At 36.4% G+C, this 18,973-nt stretch overlaps 1 protein-coding gene across 5 annotated transcripts; it reads left to right on the top strand.

The window, feature by feature from the left end:
* The first annotated feature begins 257 nt into the window (after window positions 1-257).
* Window positions 258-18,793, top strand: LOC111505600 (uncharacterized). Of its 5 annotated transcripts, XM_074174032.1 has the most exons (5): window positions 258-388; window positions 4,413-4,475; window positions 8,191-8,454; window positions 12,947-13,039; window positions 18,640-18,793. In XM_074174032.1, the coding sequence occupies exons 1-4, from the start codon at window positions 310-312 to the stop codon at window positions 13,036-13,038; spliced, it is 498 nt and encodes a 165-aa protein (XP_074030133.1). In that variant the 5' UTR covers window positions 258-309; the 3' UTR covers window position 13,039; window positions 18,640-18,793. The 5 variants fall into 5 exon arrangements, with proteins under 5 accessions (XP_074030133.1, XP_074030134.1, XP_074030136.1 ...); XM_074174033.1 differs by lacking the exon at window positions 12,947-13,039; XM_074174035.1 differs by lacking the exon at window positions 12,947-13,039 and having other exon boundaries at window positions 8,191-8,465.
* Window positions 18,794-18,973: the final 180 nt, after the last annotated feature.

Here is an 18,973-nt window from a genome sequence, read left to right as displayed (position 1 = left end):
TTAGCAATTGAATATACATGTCCTGTTTATTGACCTTTCCAATCATTACTACTTCATCGTCATCAAAGAAACTGAAGTTTTTACGTTCAATGATCATAGCAGAACCCTTCGTGGTGCATCGTCATTTAAAGAAGGTAATAAATTTTATGGACACATTTTTGATAGTAATGATGAATTAAAATGGCCATTATGCATATCCATGACAGTAACGAGCTTTGGTACATTGTTTTCCTTATCTGAAGTTTATAAAAGGTGAAACAAACATAATTGTTTATATTTTAGAATTTTCTTTCACGGAAAATTGACGAAATGAAGTATATGATATTTTTGGTGGTACTACTTGTAGTCGGTGCTGTTACTTCAGCACCTTCCAGAGAAGTCGTAACATGTGAGTATGTTTCCAATCAGGTGATGATTATCTGAGAAGTACAAGAAATGTATATGATGCACAAAGGTTCAAGCAACTACAAAATTTTGTTGAAATTCAACTCAACAAAATTATTTTCTTATACTACAGAATGAAATAAAGTGAAGGTGATTTTGAAATGTCCGCAACAACGTATCGGTTGAGGATGATAAGGATAGTGTAGGCGTTATAACTGTATATGTCGTTAAGTTCGGTAAATAGCAACATAGTCATCCCCAGTGCTTATAATTCTGAAAACCAAACACATGAGTCAAGCAAATACGATATTTCAGGTTGTACTCTTGAAAAATAATATAGTGATGAAGGAAAAATGATCCGGTCTGGATTGATCGATCAATCAATTATTCAATTAATCACTTTATTTTTCTTGTGACATTTTCAGGTATAGAAATATTCAGTTTGGGTTTAATACAAATTTAGAAAATTGTAAACAATTCAGCGAAAGTAATAAAAACATACAATAAAATGTTAATTAAAATACAAATATATGTGTTTCATACATTATCAAAGAATAAAAATGCATTTATATCATAAAATATTTGTTCAATGGTTTAAAAAATCTTGGAAACACCTGTTTCATGAACAGTATAATCCAATGTTTATCAAACATGGGATGTTTGCTGGAATACCTAAAAAATAATGCATACGTGGAAGATATCAATACTAGTATTTCTAGTATGAAAGGGGTTTTAATCAAATCGTTCGCAGAAGTTATCAAGGAATTATGGTCAGAAGATTCATCTGATAGAGTAATTAACACAGTCTACTTCAAAAATTTGCCCCTCGATACATGGGTTCTGCCCATCAAGACGCCCACGAATTCCTTCGATATCTTTTAGAAGGTTTACATGAGGACCTCAACAAAATTACTGAGAAACCTGAACCAATCTTAACTGAGATTGACGAAAAATTGAGCGATAACGGAAAAACACAAGAGTCCTGGCAGCGATATTTGAATATGAACAACTCCAAGATTGTAGACTATTTCGTTGGTCAATTAAAATCCACTATGAAGTGTACACACTGTGGACACTCATCAGTAACCTTTGATCCTTTCTGGGATTTGTCCCTTCCCATACCACAAACATCTGGCCCAGTGAGTTTATCACATTGCTTAGATTCTTTCACAAGAGAGGAAACTCTGGATGGAGATGAAAAACCTATGTGTTCGAGGTGCAAGCAAAGGAGAAAATGTAAAAAGTCCTTATCAATCTATAAGTTTCCCCGTATTTCAGTAATTCATTTGAAAAGATTCTCTCCGACGGAAAGGTTCAGAGGCAAATTGAATGTTTCCATTGACTTTTCTTCAGATGGATTAGATATGAGCAGTTATGCAGCAGACAATGTGGCTCCTTGTCGTTATAATCTATATGCACTTTCAAATCACAGTGGGACTACTTACAACGGACATTACACAGCATATTGCAGACACCCATATAGTGGTACGTGGCATGAATACAACGATTCACACGTGTTCCCAATTTCGCCAAAATCACTTGTGAGCAATGAGGCATATGTCCTCTTTTATGAACAAGAGGGAACGAAGCAGCACCTTTGATGTGATTTTTTTTTTCTTTCTTTTTTTTTATAATCTTAGTTCTTTGAATTGATTTGTATTTCTTTGTTTAGTAAATGACTAATTAGTTGGAAAAAAAATTGTCAGTTGAAAGAAGTTAGATTGTAAAAAGCTTCAACAGCCTGAACAGAATGAAACTAAGCATACTGAGAACAAACTGTGAAACAAATCAACTCTGCTGCTCGACGTCCAGATGAGCAAAACTCCTATTCATGGAAAAAAAAAATCTGGAACCCACTATCACTCCCTGCGGTTTCTATTTCTTGATTTTGCATCTGCTATTGTAATCGTCCCAAATCATGATTTGATATTTCTGATAATTTCGAGACTGTTGAATTTTATAGTGTCCACATAACAAAATAGGTTTATCTGTTGAGTTTTCAGTAGTTTGATCTGTCTAATTCTTTGACACTTATGAGGTGACAAGAACTATGATACATCATTTGTTATCACGTTGTGCATAAGCACAAATATCTATTTACCTTCATTGCGTTTACGCAGCTATTTTTATCAAGTACTTTCTTGGTTTTTCTCATTTTGTCTTCAATCGAAGACCGCCTGCCTGGTACTGACGATGCCTAATAGGCTAAAACAGCTGAAACAGGAAAGTAATTGATGAAAATAGCTGCGTAAACGCAAGCGAAACATAAGTGGAACCACCTATTGGTGTATATATGGTTCCATTTGTCTCCTATCCATTTCATTACTTCCTTTCGAAATGAATGTTCTCACCTTTTTTGTTTTGTTTTTGTGTCCGTGTGGAATTTTATTGTAAAAACAATCCCGAATTTCTGAATAAATTGAGATTTGTTCAATGTAAAATAAGGTCGTTCGATAGAAACAAGCTAAGAAAAAGTAAAATATGCCTTTCATTTCTTCCAGTAAGAGAGAGATCCTTTTAGAAATTTTTATGACATAGCAAAAAAGTTCGAGCTCCGATTATATTTATTCTTAACCAGTTTCAATTATGAGATGAAAAAATTGAAAACTTGAATGTTCAAAACAAAATGTATTGCATTAAATTTCCAGGGTAACTTTTTTATCGGCTTTTTATTACACTTTCAACATTACTCTGTATTCATGTAGCCTCATTTATTTTTCAGATTGTGGGAATGAAAATCCCAGAACATTGACTCTTTCAGAATGAGCGCAGTAGTGTTTTGAATTTATGAAATTCGTGAAATCTCTCAAAAAAATATTCAAAATAATATCAGTGTAAGGCCATTCTCAATTAATATCGAAATATAAATAACAACGAACAATGAATTTCACTAGTTCGGACTTCCATTGTCTACTATATAAAATGATCTGAAATCCCTGAAACAACTAAAAAAGAAGAATTAAAATTGAATAGCTGAAAATAACAATTATATTAAGCAAAATAAACCTGAAATGAAATGATAGTGAAATAAAATACAAGTAAAAATAGAACAGTTGAATAAATAAAAAAATTGAAGAAATGAAAAAAAAAAATAAAAAGTGGAGAGATTTCCAGTCACGTTAGTTCATGACGTTTCGATTGTTAGTATCTACAATCGTCTTCGGGTGATGACTGGAAAATCCTATATTGGTGAAACTAAGAGTCCATTGAATGTTCGCATTGCCGAGCACAAGAAACACACACATCGAGGGGAAACCAGCAAATCACGAATAGCAGACCATGTTTGGACCCATCAACACAACATCGAGTGGTCCCAAGCCAAGATCTTGCACAGAGAGGAACATTGGTTCAGGAGAAAATTCAAGGAAGCCGCATACATATTGTCCAACAACGTATTCAGCCAAGCCAGCCTAGAAATACGCAACATATGGAAACCCATCATCAAGTGAAAAATGGCCAACTCCCGCCAAACAGCCATCTCTCATGGAACCAGTGAAGCGGAAAATGGAAAGCGGGGATAAGTGAAAGTATTTGAACGACCTATGAATAGTCATCTCTCGGAGGAATCAGTCCAGTCATCACCCGAAGACGATTGTAGATACTAACAATCGAAAGGTCGTGAACTAACGTGACTTGGAATCTCTACTTTTTATTTTTATTTTCTTTTTTCATTTCTTTATTTTTTTTGAATTTATTCAGTTGTTCTATTTTTACTTGTATTTTATTTCACTATTATTTCATTTCAGGTTTAATTTGCTTAACATAATTGTTATTTTCAGCTATTCATTTTTAATTTTTCTTTTTTAGTTGTTTCAGGGATTTCAAATCATTTTATATAGTAGACAATGGAATTCCGAACTAGTGAAATTCATCATGAAACATTGTCAATCACCTTTAAACAAACAACGAACAACTTTTTCTATATCTTGAATCATCTAAGTTTTCCACTCGTGCTTTCGAAATGTTGCTTCATCTCAACTTTCTTTTGACTGAAACTGATCATCAATTAACACTTTAATTTTTTTCAGTATCGATGGAAAGTCGTAGTCAACCCAAATTTGAAATTCAGCAAAGATCAGATTCATCACCTGGTAAGAATGAATCGGCTTTCATATCACACGACAATCAGTTCAACATATTCATAAAATAAATAATGATAGAGACCATAACTAATTAATTTTTTTTTTCAAATGAATGTCTTGATGAATTGGAACCCAACAGGTACAGTTTGTCAAATTTAGGTAGCGACTTCGAAGTCTCGGCTTAGGACCTCCCCTCAGATGCGCGTCCGTTAGGAGACTGTATGAGAGAGAAAGAGAGAGATAGAATTCCCAAGTCTCTTCCTAGTTTTGACAAGCTGTGTGACAGTGTAGTTCCTCGTCGGTTTTTAAGAGAATTGCAGATACAAGGTCCGGCTATTAAATAGCGAGACTGGTTACGAAAAAGGGCTTTATTATAAAAATTATCCTGCATTCAAATGCTTACCATCAAATTTCTCCTCTTCCCTTGCCACATACCTCTCCATACGTTTTCCCATTGATCGAAGCAGTGCTGAAAGTCTTCTTTGGTGAAGGCTTTTAGGAACTCTGTCGTTTTTAACTTTACCGCTTCCATCGACTCAAGTCGGGTCCCTTTCAAAGCAGATTTTATCTTCGGAAACGAAAAAAGTCGCACGATGCTAAATTCTGGTGCAAAATCCACGAGTTGTTCTTCCACAACTCTGGGACTCTGACCCCCTGGAATCCATTCAGTCATCATGATACCGTTAATGTCGAGAAAACGATCAACATTGCCTTGCATTTTGATTTCCTTGCTCTCTTGGTCCCCACTGAAGCGCTTACACCACGAGGTAGAGAATTGTCCCCATAGGCATTTTGCTACAATTTATAGCACTCGGTCGAAGTTTTTTCAATTTGACGAGAAATTTGAGATTGATACTTTGCTCCTGTTTTTCGTCACACATGGTTTTCTGTATGAGAAAAAAACACGTTTGTTTCAAACCGCTACTGCACAAATATTATAACAGTGACGAAAACGTGTTTTGGTATGTGAATAGAGAAGATTTCCAGATACCCAAAGCACTACTCGTTTTTTCCTCATCCCTCTAGGCATGCAGTCTCACTATTTAATAGCCGGACCTCGTGAATAGCCTCATGTGAGTAATGCATCATTTCAATGAGGACCAAACACGGAACGGGAGCTGGAATATACTGAGCGGATAAAAATCTGAACTACAGCTGTCCGCTAGGACAAAACACATCCGTCTTTCAGGCGGAAGTATCTGGCAACAAACACAGTAGACCCTTCATTAGGGAACTGTCCACCCGAGAAAAGAACCGAAGAACTACTTCAATATAGTAGAGATCGGCTCAGAATAATTACAGGGTTAGATTAGATTAGATTAATATGGGGCTTCTGTGCTGAACAGCCACAACACTGCGACCTTTGCAGATCTATTGTGTGTGCCCTCATGTATTCTAGAGTTCCTTGTCTAGGCCCGTCCTTATAACTAGACTCCATAGGCCAGACCTCAAGTTCCCCATATATTGAGAGGGTTGTGATTTTTCCTCTCCTAATGTTGCAAACCTTATCCTTGACAGACCTTCGCAATAGCATAGTATGTGTACGGAGGTTTCCTCATCCTCTTGGCAAAGCCTGCATAGGGCTGTGTCTGCCAGTCCGATGTTGTTCATGTGTTTCTTGAGTCTACAGTGTCCCGTTAATAGCCCGACCAGAACTCTAGTTGATCGCCTATTCAGACTGAGTAGGTACTCCGTGAATTTTGGCGATGGCTCTTTAATGAACTCTTTGCCCTGTCTCATACCCGGAGCCTTATTTCACCATTTTTGAGACTGTTTTTTCTTCCAGTTGATGTTACAAGTTTTTCGCAGCGCTTTTGCTGTACCACAAAAGGGTTCTGGGCCAATGGGGCAGCGTCGTGCTCCTTCTCGTGCTAATGAATCAGCCTCTTCGTTGCCTTTGTATCCTGTGTAGCCTGGTACGCAGGCTAATGACAGTCTCTTTTGACTACCTAGTTCTTGTAGCTTTTCTAGGCAGTTCCAGACCAGTTTGGAATTGACCTGCATGGAGGTAATTGCTTTTATAGCTGCTTGGCTATTAGAGTATTTTGCAATAGTCTTTTCCTTAAACTCTTGCCTTAGTAACTCTTCTGCGCAGTGACGTATTGCTGCTGTTTCCGCCTGGAATATCGTCACTTTTTTACCTAAGCTTAGTGAGACTTTTGTCTTTGGTTTATTTATAATGATTCCTGCTCCTACACCTTCTTCAGTTTTTGAGCCGTCTGTGTAATCTCTGGCAATCTCTGCATTTATTGGAGGTCCTCCGTTCCATGCCTCTCTGCCTGTTATTTTGAAGTTTTTTCCAAAGCTATACTGGGGAAGCATCTCATCCGATGGCATTCCCATTATGGGGTCGTTTTCCAACTCTTTGTTTAGCTCGTTGTACCTCTTACCGTGCAAGGTTAACAGGGTCACTAACCGGTCATTGTCCGCTTATAGGCCACCTGAATAAAATGGGGCTGTACAACGGATACCTCCGCTGCAGATTATGCAACGAAGGGGCAGAACACATCTTATGCAAATGTGAGGCACTGAATCACAGGAGGCAGGCAATATAAGGACGGACAAAATTACGCCCAGAAGAATATGACGAACATCCAACACGGAACCTGTACAAACTAATACAGGGAACGAGACTGATGGAATGGGTGTCTTGAGAAGATGGGAGAATAAACGCAATAAGCCCAAGAGACTGCAGTGTTTTCTGGAGACTTGGACTAAATGGACAAGTCATACAGCTCCCAAGAAAAAAAAATTGTCACTAAATTAAATATTGTGGAGATAGGTAGGAAGTCTTGCAATGGTTTTCGTCATGATTTCGCAGAACTCTGTTCTTCGTTCGAGGTTATCTTCAGTTAATTGGTGTACCATTTAACTTTGTATGGATGATACCTATTCCTCTTCAAAAGTCTCAACACAGTAGAAGGAGACACCTTACAAACATTCGCGACGGAATAAGTAGACTGTTCAGGAATGGACGGATGACCTGGGGACTTTTTCTACAGATAGGACGATTCGGAAAACGTCTATTGAAAATCCTTTCGGTCTCGTGAAAGTTAGCGCCGTACTCTAAATGAAAATCTCTTTAATTTTTTCTTCCAATACATGAGAATTGACCATTTTAGAAATTGTTGACGTGGTACCTTTCTACTAGTAAAACCGAAAACTAAATGAGAATTTTCAAACTGAACAATCATGTTCATTGTCGTACTGACATTTTTTGACATTTCCATAAACAAAAAATAACTTAGCAAACCTTATTGGGTTGTTGGAATTGCCATATGGCAGATAAAAAGGAATATATTCAGAAATATCGATATTAATATGTTCGTCTTCAGGAAATTATTAAATGTTCCGCCATTTTGTAGTAGGTTAAGAAATTTACTTCATATTCTAGGGTTGTGAAGTATTCATAAGGAGTTTCAAAATGATGTGTCATAAGACCCCCCTTTCCTTTAATATTTTTTTCAAGATGGCGCCCAGTCGCCATCTTGAAAGTTTCTTCTGTCAAGTTCACTTCTAAATAAGGTATTACTGCTTTTATTTCATTATCCCAAATTTCAATTTTTTCAGTTGACCAGTTCAAAAAATAAAAGGGGGAGGGGGAGACATTGAAGAAATGCACTGTATATTCGAATCGAATACATGTTTTCATGTACCATTCATGATTGAAAACAATTGATTTGATTATCGTTTCGTGAGAAATGCATACACATACTTTTTTCAGGAATAGTTAATGTTCTAGAAGCAATTATCACACTTTTAACCAATTTCCTTGGATTTCTGGACGGACGATCAACAATAGAGGATTTAGTTTCTGCCATTCAGAATTTATTTTTCACCGTGCAGAAAATGATTAATGTGGAGTGGTTTGTGAGACAAATCCCGTTCGTTGGGTCGTATCTTGGGCCAATGGTCGGAGGAGTCGGTACGATACTAGAAGATAGTGGAATGCTTGGTGGTTTGATTTCCCAAGTTTTGGTAGGCCCAAGTGAGTAACCTGTGAGTTTGTTATATTGGAAATTCGGATATCATTGATCAAGTCATAGGTATATACATACACTCAACCATTCTTGAAAGCCACAATCACAAAACGATTATGTATTTACCTTTTGGGCTAGATCATTCAATCATTTATTGGTTTTCCTTTTTTCGCAAACCCTACATCTTTCCAAATCGGGACGTTCAATTTTCATAATAATTAGCTTCGTTAATCATCTATTTTGCAATAAAAGGAGAGTAAGTAACATTTGATGTATTCTGGTTATTTCCAAGTGTCCCTTCACCGAAAACTACTGAATATTTGTATCTTCTGAGGGTTAATGGTCCCAGTGGAAAAGTAATTGAAGAAAACATGAAATTTACAGAAGATTACAGAAATTCCATGCTCTGGCATGTCCAATATTACAAAAAAAATGTGACTAATTAGCAATATGTCATTCGTCAATATTTTTGAGCCTGTTGGTTTGTTTGTTTACCAAAAACACAATCAACATAGAGGGAATGGGGAATCCAAGACTTTCGATCGTGTTTGTAGTTAGAGATCTTATAGTAGACTTGAACCCAGGTTTGTGTTTAATAAACCCTAGAAAATACAAATAAAACAGAACAGTGTCAGATGCTACAAATGCAATACGCATATATATACAGACGTCTCAAAAGCCACAGAAGGCTCAGAATGTAGGGTGTACTCCAGATCACTAAGTCTAAGGACTAAGTGGGGAATGGGAAAAAATACCAGCGTGGTTCAAACAGAACTGGCTGGTATCTCAATCGTCACAAAAGAAATAACCAGGAACAAGGAAAGAAATTTCTGGACAACGTATTACCTCAGAGCTGGTAGAGTGCCACCAAGATTTAGCAAAAGCCTCGGTGGATAATAACAATATCCTGAGGTGGGTAAAAGGGCACGACAGAAGTGAAGGTAATCGCATTGCCGACTATTTAGCCAAAGAAGCGGCTGGACTGAGAATTTTAGGACCCAGTGACAACTACGGTCTGATGACTTCGACAATTGCGATAGATAGATAGATTTATTGATCCTTTTTGCTACATAATGTGTAGATGGGATAAGTCATAATTGTAGTTAAGTTATGAATACATATACATATAAACATAGAAAGGTATAAACAAACATATAAATAAAATTCTAGGTCTAGATAGAATGCAAGTAAACTAGGTTTCACAATGAAAATAATTTTGTCTAGCCATCATATAAAATCCTATGTAATAATATTATTTTCGTTTTTGAGTGTGTTTTATCGAATTTCGGTAACCACATCATTTTATTTTATTTTATCTTAATTTTTTTACTTATGATGCACTGTTTGAAAACTTTGGTGTAGTAATGAATATTATTGGAGTTTTCTCCCAACACCAAATCGTTATTTTCAACACCTCGACACGTGTTTCGGTCACCAAGTAATCATCTTCAAAGAGGAAGATTAAAACTAGAAACTAATGCGAGCTATCCCTATTTATGCTATATAGGTATCCCATACAGGTGAACCATCCAGGCGTACCACCCATACAGGTATACCAACCTAAATTGATTTTACAATTTTGCCTTATCTATTATTTTACAATATATGTTTATATAAAACAATTTTCAGATATATAAAAATTAATTTCACAATATTGCCTATCCAAATTTATTTTTGCAATGTGTCCTTATGTAGTAATCAGTAAACCCAACAACATTATTTCATTTTATTTCAACAAGCTATATAGTATGCTCTTTGGTATAGGTTCGTCATCGTTATTCATAATATTATTGTGTTTACTTATTTCTACACTCTCATAGGCATTTAGTTGCCTGTTGTTGTTAACTTGTCTAACTAATCTTAATGAACTAAAGTCTATGGAATGGTTTTGTTGCAAAATATGATGGGCGACTGCTGATTTTTCAAGTCTTCCATATTTCAAGTGTGCTATGTGTTCCTTATATCTTACTTCAACAGATCTCTTTGTCTGTCCATAATATTTTGCATCGTAATCTTTACATTCAATTCCGTAAATTCCACCTGTATTGGTGGTACGCCTGGATGGTTTACCTGTATGGGATACCTATATAGCATAAATGGGGATAGCTCGCATTAGTTTCTAGTTTTAATCTTCCTCTTTGAAGATGATCACTTGGTGATCGAAACACGTGTCGAGGTGTTAAAAATAACGATTTGGTGTTGGGAAAAAACTCCAGTAATATTTATCTCAATTGTTGCAATAAACTTAAAAGCGATAACATTTTTATAGAGAATAGAGAGACCTTTCAAGCGATATATCACAAATCTGTACTTCCTATTTGAAAAATTTAGGGTTGTACCTGTAATTCGAGGGGGGTTGAAGGTAGGGGTGGCATTTTTACGCTGAATTATAATTTACATTTGACGTGTTTCGGGATTTTGTTAAAATATGTACAGTAACCGAAATCATGAATTTATTCCATTTGGCTTTTGCACACTGTATGTGAAAAGGTTAGTTAGTATGTGGTTAGGGGCCATTCAAGTATTACGTAAGCAGATTTATTACAATTATTTACTCCCCCACATCTCCCTTGTCAGCAAAAGTAATCAAAACTCTTACCCCCTCCCCTCATGCTTACGTAAACATTTGTCAATCAATGAAATGTTTTTTCAATATTATAATCATAACGTTATAATTACAATTTGGAAAATAAGAAAATAGATTCTGGATAAAGATTATATTCTACTGATATTCAACATAGAGTAAAGGACAAAAATATTATATCTTACTAACATAACAAGCTTATTTTAATTTTTTGGTACACATATTAAATTCAAATCAACAGTATTCAGTCCATGGAACCCGAATCCATGATTCTGAGTTTTCGATGACATTGGATTGCTTCGATTGCTGCTCAGTGTGAGTCTGCTCGCTTTCATCCGATTTTAGAATGTCTACATCGTTCTCATCGAGCGATTCGACATCATGATGCTCTGAATTTTGAATAATGCACATCAGTTCATTAGCACGATGAGCAGCGACTCTTACAGGTCTAACTTTCCTATCAGTGTGCGTGTTTACTTTTTTAGGGTATTAATTTATGACGCTCATTGATTACCCATTGATTACCCAATATGATTACCCAATCATATTCCATGTGCATTAAAAGAGGTGCCTGCTTATTTGCCGCAGTTACGCCAATAGGGACTCGAGCTTTATCATCTTGGAATATGAAAAATACTTGATCTGGTCCAAGTATGGATGCTATGTTCTCTGAATAATGGATTGATGTTTCAGCGATTTGCTTTCAAGTGGCCCTTCTGGTGATTATTTTGAGCCCAAATGAGCTCAACAGGGACTGCCATACATGTCCCCGTCCCTCTGCAGAATAAGATTTTCTGGCAATCAAACGAAGATATGTCCCACTGCGACTAATGTCAAATCTTGTGATTCATTGCCGGGTTTTATTTCATCTTCTTCCTGTTTTTTAATATTTGAAGCTGGTTAAATCAAATATCTTTGAACGAGCAAGTCGTTCCGGTCACAAAATAGAGGGCGTTAATTTTCTGTATATATGTATAAAACTAACATCCTGTATTTTGTGAACAATTGACGGAATCAATCATAAGAAATAAATCTATATATTGAATATTACCTCTATACTTTGAGATAGGCCATAATATTTTATAATCAGTAAAGAGAAACTTTTTGGCGATTTCTGATATTTCCAGTAGTCATAGGTACCTGAAATGATTTCGTCACTCACCTTTGAAAAAAAATGTAGTAGATTGGATTTATTCTTAGTCGCCGCTTGCAATTCTTCTTCGATTCTCTTAGAAACAATAATATCTAGTTTCCTGTCGGATTTTGCTTGTGATTTGTAATTTTGCGAAGTAAAAGATTTTTTAAAACTTTCAAACAATTTTTGGTATAACTTGGATACGTCTATTTTAAACGACATCTTATTTAAACATTAAACTTTGGCTAATCGAATAAATGATAACACAAATGTTAACTTGCTTTACTATGTTTACAATACGTCTACTCGCTAGAGTATCCAAAAGAAACAATACACTGATAAAGGAAATTTAGACAAGTCAACAGCGCGCGTTAATTCCCCTACTTGGTTCTAAAGCGAGTGCCTAAACATATACATTATTTGCGGGGATCTCCCAAAATACGTTTCGTTTTCAAGCAAAGACAATGTGAGGGTTGCCATTCGTGTAAAAAGTAAATAACCACCGATGGCGTAATCATCATCTAGACTCCCCTACCCCCCATGTCATCCAAAATAAGCAAAGCAAAGACCCCCGTCCCCCCATAGTGCTCACGTAGTACTTGAACGGCCCCTTATTAAAAAACCATGGAACCAAAGCGTTGAAATGAAAGTCGGTATTACCACGGCTCCTCCGCGATAACCCAACAACTTCCAGCACTGATATTTCCAAGAATACCTTTCATAATTATCCGCTTCATATTGAGCTTACGTGCATTTTTTGAATTATTGTTTTATTTTTCAGCATATCCCAAGTCAGTACAACCTCCACCTCGAACCCTACCAAAATCGGAAAATAATAACGGTGGTAGTGTATTCGGAGGATGGTTGGGTTAGGGTTAGTGATGTTTTTTGAAACCCATGCTTTAGCGTACTTGTCTTTTCTTTCCATTTTTTCCATTTGTTACCTATGTTGCATTCAGGAGGAATAAATACTACAAATACAATTGTTTTGTTTTCATTCCAGAACCAGCTGATCAGGTTAATTTCACATCGATCAATTCATATCAAAAACGTAAAATGACATCAATTGTTTGCATTCACATCTTGAATCGTGTTGTGCTAAGTTGTTTACATCCGTGAAACTTTATTCCATATATATACCACCTGTCAACATGTGTATGTGGTTCGCATGATTTCTGGGTCCCACTACTAACTCTACCCTCGCTTCCACCACCAATTCGCCGCTCCTTACCTCTAGGGACATTAATGTCAGCACAGAGCCGACGGACCCACAGTCGACGTTTGGGAGTAGACAGATTGAGAACTGGGACTAGACCTGGGATGTAGGCAGAATGAGACCCCGACGTCAAGTCACAAAACCTTTGAACCGAGTCAATACCTAAGGAGTAGGCAGTCTTACGTAGTTAGTCATACGTAATCATACCTTCTAGGACTTCACTGGCGTCTCAATCTGCCTACTTCTCAGGAAGTGACTCCTCAGTGAAGTCATATCTTCTATGACTTCACTGACTTCTCAATCTGCCTTCTCCTCAGGTAGTGACTCCTTAGGTAGCCATACCTTCCGTGACTTCACTAAGGTATCGCTCTTGCTACTCCTCAGAAAGTGACTCCTCAGGTAGCCATACCTTTTATGACTTCACTGAGGTCTCAATCTGTCTTTCCCTTTAGAAAGTGACTCCTGAGGTAGTCATACGTTATATTGAATTTCACTAGTTCGGACTTCCATTTTCTACTATATAAAATGATTTGAAATCCCTGAAACAAGTAAAAAAGAATAATTAAAAAAAGAATAGTTGAAAATAACAATTATATTAAGCAACAATAAACCTGAAATGAAATGATAGTGAAATAACCTACAAGTAAAAATATAATAATTGAATAAATAAAAATTAAAGGAATGAGAAGGAAAATGGAGAAGGAAATCCACAATGAATTGCCATTCTTAGACGTTTTGGTGAAGAGGACCGACACTAAGTGGGAAACATCTGTATACCGAAAACCCACTCATACGGGACAGTATCTGAACCACGAATCCAACCACCATCAATCGAATAAAAGAGGAGTAATCAAGACTCTATTAGACCGTACTTTTGGGCTCTGTAATACAAAGGAAGGTCTCGAGAAGGAACTAGACATCATCAAAAATGATCTTCAGCGGAATGGATACTCCAAAGCGATGGTAGAAAAGACTTTGGCTAAAAGACAGCAGGAGCCTCGCAAGGAAGAGAAGCCGTCACAACCAGTGCTTGCACATCAGAGGATTATTTATCGGAAAAGATAAGAAGAATTGGTTCCAAGTACAACATCAGAACCTGTTTCAGATCCGGTAACACTATCCGTAGCAGCCTCACGAAAACCAGGCCCCCAAACGCGGACTGCGATTCCAAGAATTGCATTTACCGGATACCCTGTGAGTGCGGAAAATCCTATATTGGTGAAAATAAGAGGCCATTGAATGTTCGCATTGCCGAGCACAAGAAGCACACACAGCGAGGAGAAACCAGCAAATCAGGAATAGCAGACCATGTTTGGACCCATCAACACAACATCGAGTGGTCCCAAGCTGAGATTTTGCACAGAGAGGAATATTGGTTCAGGAGAAAATTTAAGGAAGCCGCATACATGTTGTCCAAAAACGTATTCAGCCAGGCCAGCGTAGAAATACGAAACATATGGAAAACCATCATCAAACGAAAAATGGCCAACTCCCGCCAAAACGGTCATCTCTCACGGAATCAGTGAAGCGGAAAATGGAAAGCAGAGAAAGTGAAAGTATTTCAACGACCTATAAATAGTCATCTCTCGGAGGAATCAGTCCAGTCATCACCCGAAGACGATTGTAGATACCAACAATCGAAACGGGAACTAACGTGACTTGGAATCTCTACACTTTTTTTATTATTTTTTTTATTATTTTCTTTTTTCATTCCTTTAATTTTTATTTATTCAATTATTATATTTTTACTTGTAGGTTATTTCACTATCATTTCATTTCAGGTTTATTGTTGCTAAATATAATTGTTATTTTCAACTATTCTTTTTTTAATTATTTTTTTTTACTTGTTTCAGGGATTTCAAATCATTTTATATAGTAGACAATGGTAGTCCGAACTAGTGAAATTCATCACGAAACATTGTCAATCACCTTCAAACATACCTTATATTACTTCACTGACGTCTCAATCTACCTACTCCTCAGGTAGTCGTACCATCTATGACTACACTGAGGTCTCAATCCGCCTACTTCTTAGGTAATGACACCCTTTGAGGGTTTTCTGACTTGACGCTAGGGTCTCAATCTGTCTACCTAGATTTTGAGGTAGGCCGATTTGTATGGATATATGATTTAAGTTTAGCGATATAAATGTGAAGAACGTATTTGATCAAAACTGAAAAAAAAAGTTAATTCACGGACATAACGCTCGAAAAAGGGACTGCTTCTGAATTTTGGAATCGTCAGCGCGGTCCAGCGAAATGTGAAGATTGGCAACACTTGTTTGTCGATAACTATAGCCATAGGAAACATCCAATAATAAATTTTTAAATCCACTCCAAGTATGTGATTTTAATTAAAACGCCAGAAAATGATTCACGACGCCTACCAAATAATTTCGTTTAATTTCACACCAATATAAAAACCATACCAACAATACAAATAAAAATAAATGAATGTATAGATTAATTTCAGATTTATTCGACATAAAAATAAATGTTTTCTGTATAATAAAGAAGAAGTAGAATGCTCAGAAGGATGTTTTATCGAAAAACGACTATTCTTTTTGGAACAAACAAAATATTGTTCAATTTCAAGGACACTACAGTTATGAAGTTATGATATTATTCTGTTGATGAACAAAAAAAAAACAACGATAATTCATCAATTATTCTCGGATTTTTCAATGTGATTACTCCTGATGATGACAGTGATATTGACAGTATATTTTCCCAACCACTTTCGTATCCATCCGACATGAGAGTTGAGAAAAGAGTACTTATCTGTCACCCAAGTATAACTCCTGAGTGCACATGGAAAATGGAGAGATTTCAACAATGCTTGAAAAAATGTTGTAGGGTAATTATCAGTACTTCATTCTACAGGGTGTAACTAAATAAGTGTAAAACATTTAAGGTGGTGATTCCTCATCGAGAAAGATAGGATCCTTGATATGAAGAAATTTCATTGGAGCATCCCTTGTTGAGATACAGCCCCTTAAAGGGGGTACATAAAATTTGTATAACAATTTTTTTCACAAGCACTAAAAAGGTATCAATTAACCTGACGTTTTGTACTTCCAAAAAGACACTTAACCAGAAAGTTATTTGGTTTACCCCATGGTTGTAAGGGGTGGAAAACGTAACCCCCAAAATTTATTTTCAATGTAACATTTTGTCGTATTATTTGTTTACCATTTGAACATTTATTTCCAATAGCCTGTTTCATTCTAAACAAAAAATGTCTCTTGGGTTTTTTGCCCAAAATGAACCACTTCGCAGCAAAAATTTATTTTACGAACAACTACAGAAATACATCATTATAAATGCGAAAATACGAAACTAATCTATCTAGTAGGTCGCTATTAGCGATAGTGACATTTTAATTGGTATGACGCTGTCAGTTTGTGAATTTTTGAAATTGATTTAATACTAATGGTGTGTGTTGTTCTGTTCTTAATTTGTTACTTTAATAATTCACTTGTTATTAAAATGGCATACACAAATGAGGAAATGACTGATATGCATTACGTTTACGGTCTGTCGCAGGGGAATGGGTTAGAAGCCTCTAGAAGATATGCTGAAATGTATCCTCAACGCCAGCATCCTTCACATAGAATATTTGCTCGACTTCATCAACGATTACGAGAATATGGTTCATTCGACAAAAGAACGCAGGATTGTGGTCGCCAACGAGAAGTACGAACACCACAGCTTGAGGAAGCAGTACTTAACTTGATTGAAGAACAACCTACTACCAGTACTAGAAAAATTGCTTTTCAGCTAAATGTTAATCATATGACGGTATGGAACAACTCTTATACCCTTACCATCTGCAACGAGTACAGGCACTGTTACCGCAAAACTTTCCGGACCGTCTTGAATTTAGCAATTGGATGCTGGAAATGATTAGAAGAATTGTGACTTTCTGAAGACGATAGAATTCACAGACGAATGTAGTTTTTCTCGAGACGAGATTATTAATTATCATAATTACCACATATGGGCTGATGAAAACCCTCACTCTATTGCCGAAACTAACCGTCAAAAACAGTTTTCTCTTAACGTGTGGCTCAGAGTTATTGGGCCTCATTTTCTACCTTCTCGATTGAATGGTGAGGCATACGTTCAATTTTTAAGAGAAGTGCATTCAGTACTGCTGGAGGAAATTCCTATGGGCGTCAGAAGGTATATGTTTTTATGCATGGGGCTAAAATGGGCTCCCGCCCATTTTAGTCAAGTAGCACGTCAGCATTCAACTGAAACATATGCAAATCAGTGGATAAGTCGAGGAGGACCACAGAACTGGCCCGCTCGATCCCCGGATCTCAATCCTCTTGATTTCTCTATTTGGGGCCATTTACAGCATTTGGTTTATCGTATTCCTGTTCGCGATGTAGAGGACTTAAGAAACTACATCATCGATGCGTGCAGGGTAATCAGAGAGACTCCAGGAATATTTGAGCGAATACGTGGCTCAATGCGCCGACGTCTAGACGCGTGCGTGATGTCTGAAGGTAGACATATCGAACATTTACTATGATTTCTACATGTTGTGTGTTTTGTTATTAATAAATTAGTTTTGTTCATTACCCTTTAATCGTTTAATGCAGGTACTAACTACAAAATAACAATAAATCTAGTTCGCATTTATGACGATGTATCCCTGTAGTTTGTTGTAAAATAATTTTTTGCTGCGAACTGGTTTATTTTGGGCAAAAACCCTAGCGACAGTTTTTGTTTAGAATGAAACAGGCTATCGGAAATAAATGTTTAAATGGTAAAGAAATAATAAGACAAAAACTTACATTGGAAATAAATTTTAGGGGTTGCGTTTTCAACCCCTTACAACCATTGGGTAAACCAAATAAATTACTGGCTAAGTGTCTTTTTGGTAGTACAAAACGTCAGGTTAATTTCAATATTGTAACTTTTTCAGTGCTTGTGAAAAAAATTGTTACCCCCCTTTAAAGGGCTGTATGGATGCTCCAATGAAGTTTCCTTATATGTAAGATCCTATCATTTTTTCGATGAGGAATCACCTCCTTAAATGTTTCACACTTATTCAGTTACACCCTGTATTATTAATTGAAATTGAAAATCAAAGTCATCCCAAGTATGCAATTTCAATTCATGACTTCACTTCATTGTTCAGGCTATAAATTGACGTTCACAAATCAAGATGAAACTTTGAAATCAGATATGAAAAGTATAAAAGTAAATCTCAATGAAATAGTATTGTGAACCGGTATTTTGTTTCAGGTTATCGATGATAACATATAAATCAAGTGGTGTGACGTCAGAAAACCGAAAATAATTCTCGGAAGATAGCTGACTCGCGACTTCATTACATTATTGTGGAAATCAAAAAGTTCCTGCTCTTATTGAATATAATAAAAGTCATCGAACTATTGAATCTGTATTTCATTATTTCATTTCACAAATGCACTTAAATACCAATACACCAAAAATTTCCACCTATGATGTCATTCATTAGTTCATAGACCGGTTTCGGTGTACCGGGCATGGTCTTTTCAGAACGGTGTGAACCGTCTATCACAACCAAACAAATATGGTTCCAGCTAGTCATTCAATG

The sequence above is a fragment of the Leptinotarsa decemlineata genome, unplaced genomic scaffold (genome assembly GCF_025532065.1).
Source record: "Leptinotarsa decemlineata unplaced genomic scaffold, Ldec_3_MD MMD2_tig00000505_RagTag_RagTag, whole genome shotgun sequence".
NCBI classification, from domain to species: domain Eukaryota; kingdom Metazoa; phylum Arthropoda; class Insecta; order Coleoptera; family Chrysomelidae; genus Leptinotarsa; species Leptinotarsa decemlineata.
This window is presented reverse-complemented; position numbering and strand designations above follow the sequence as displayed.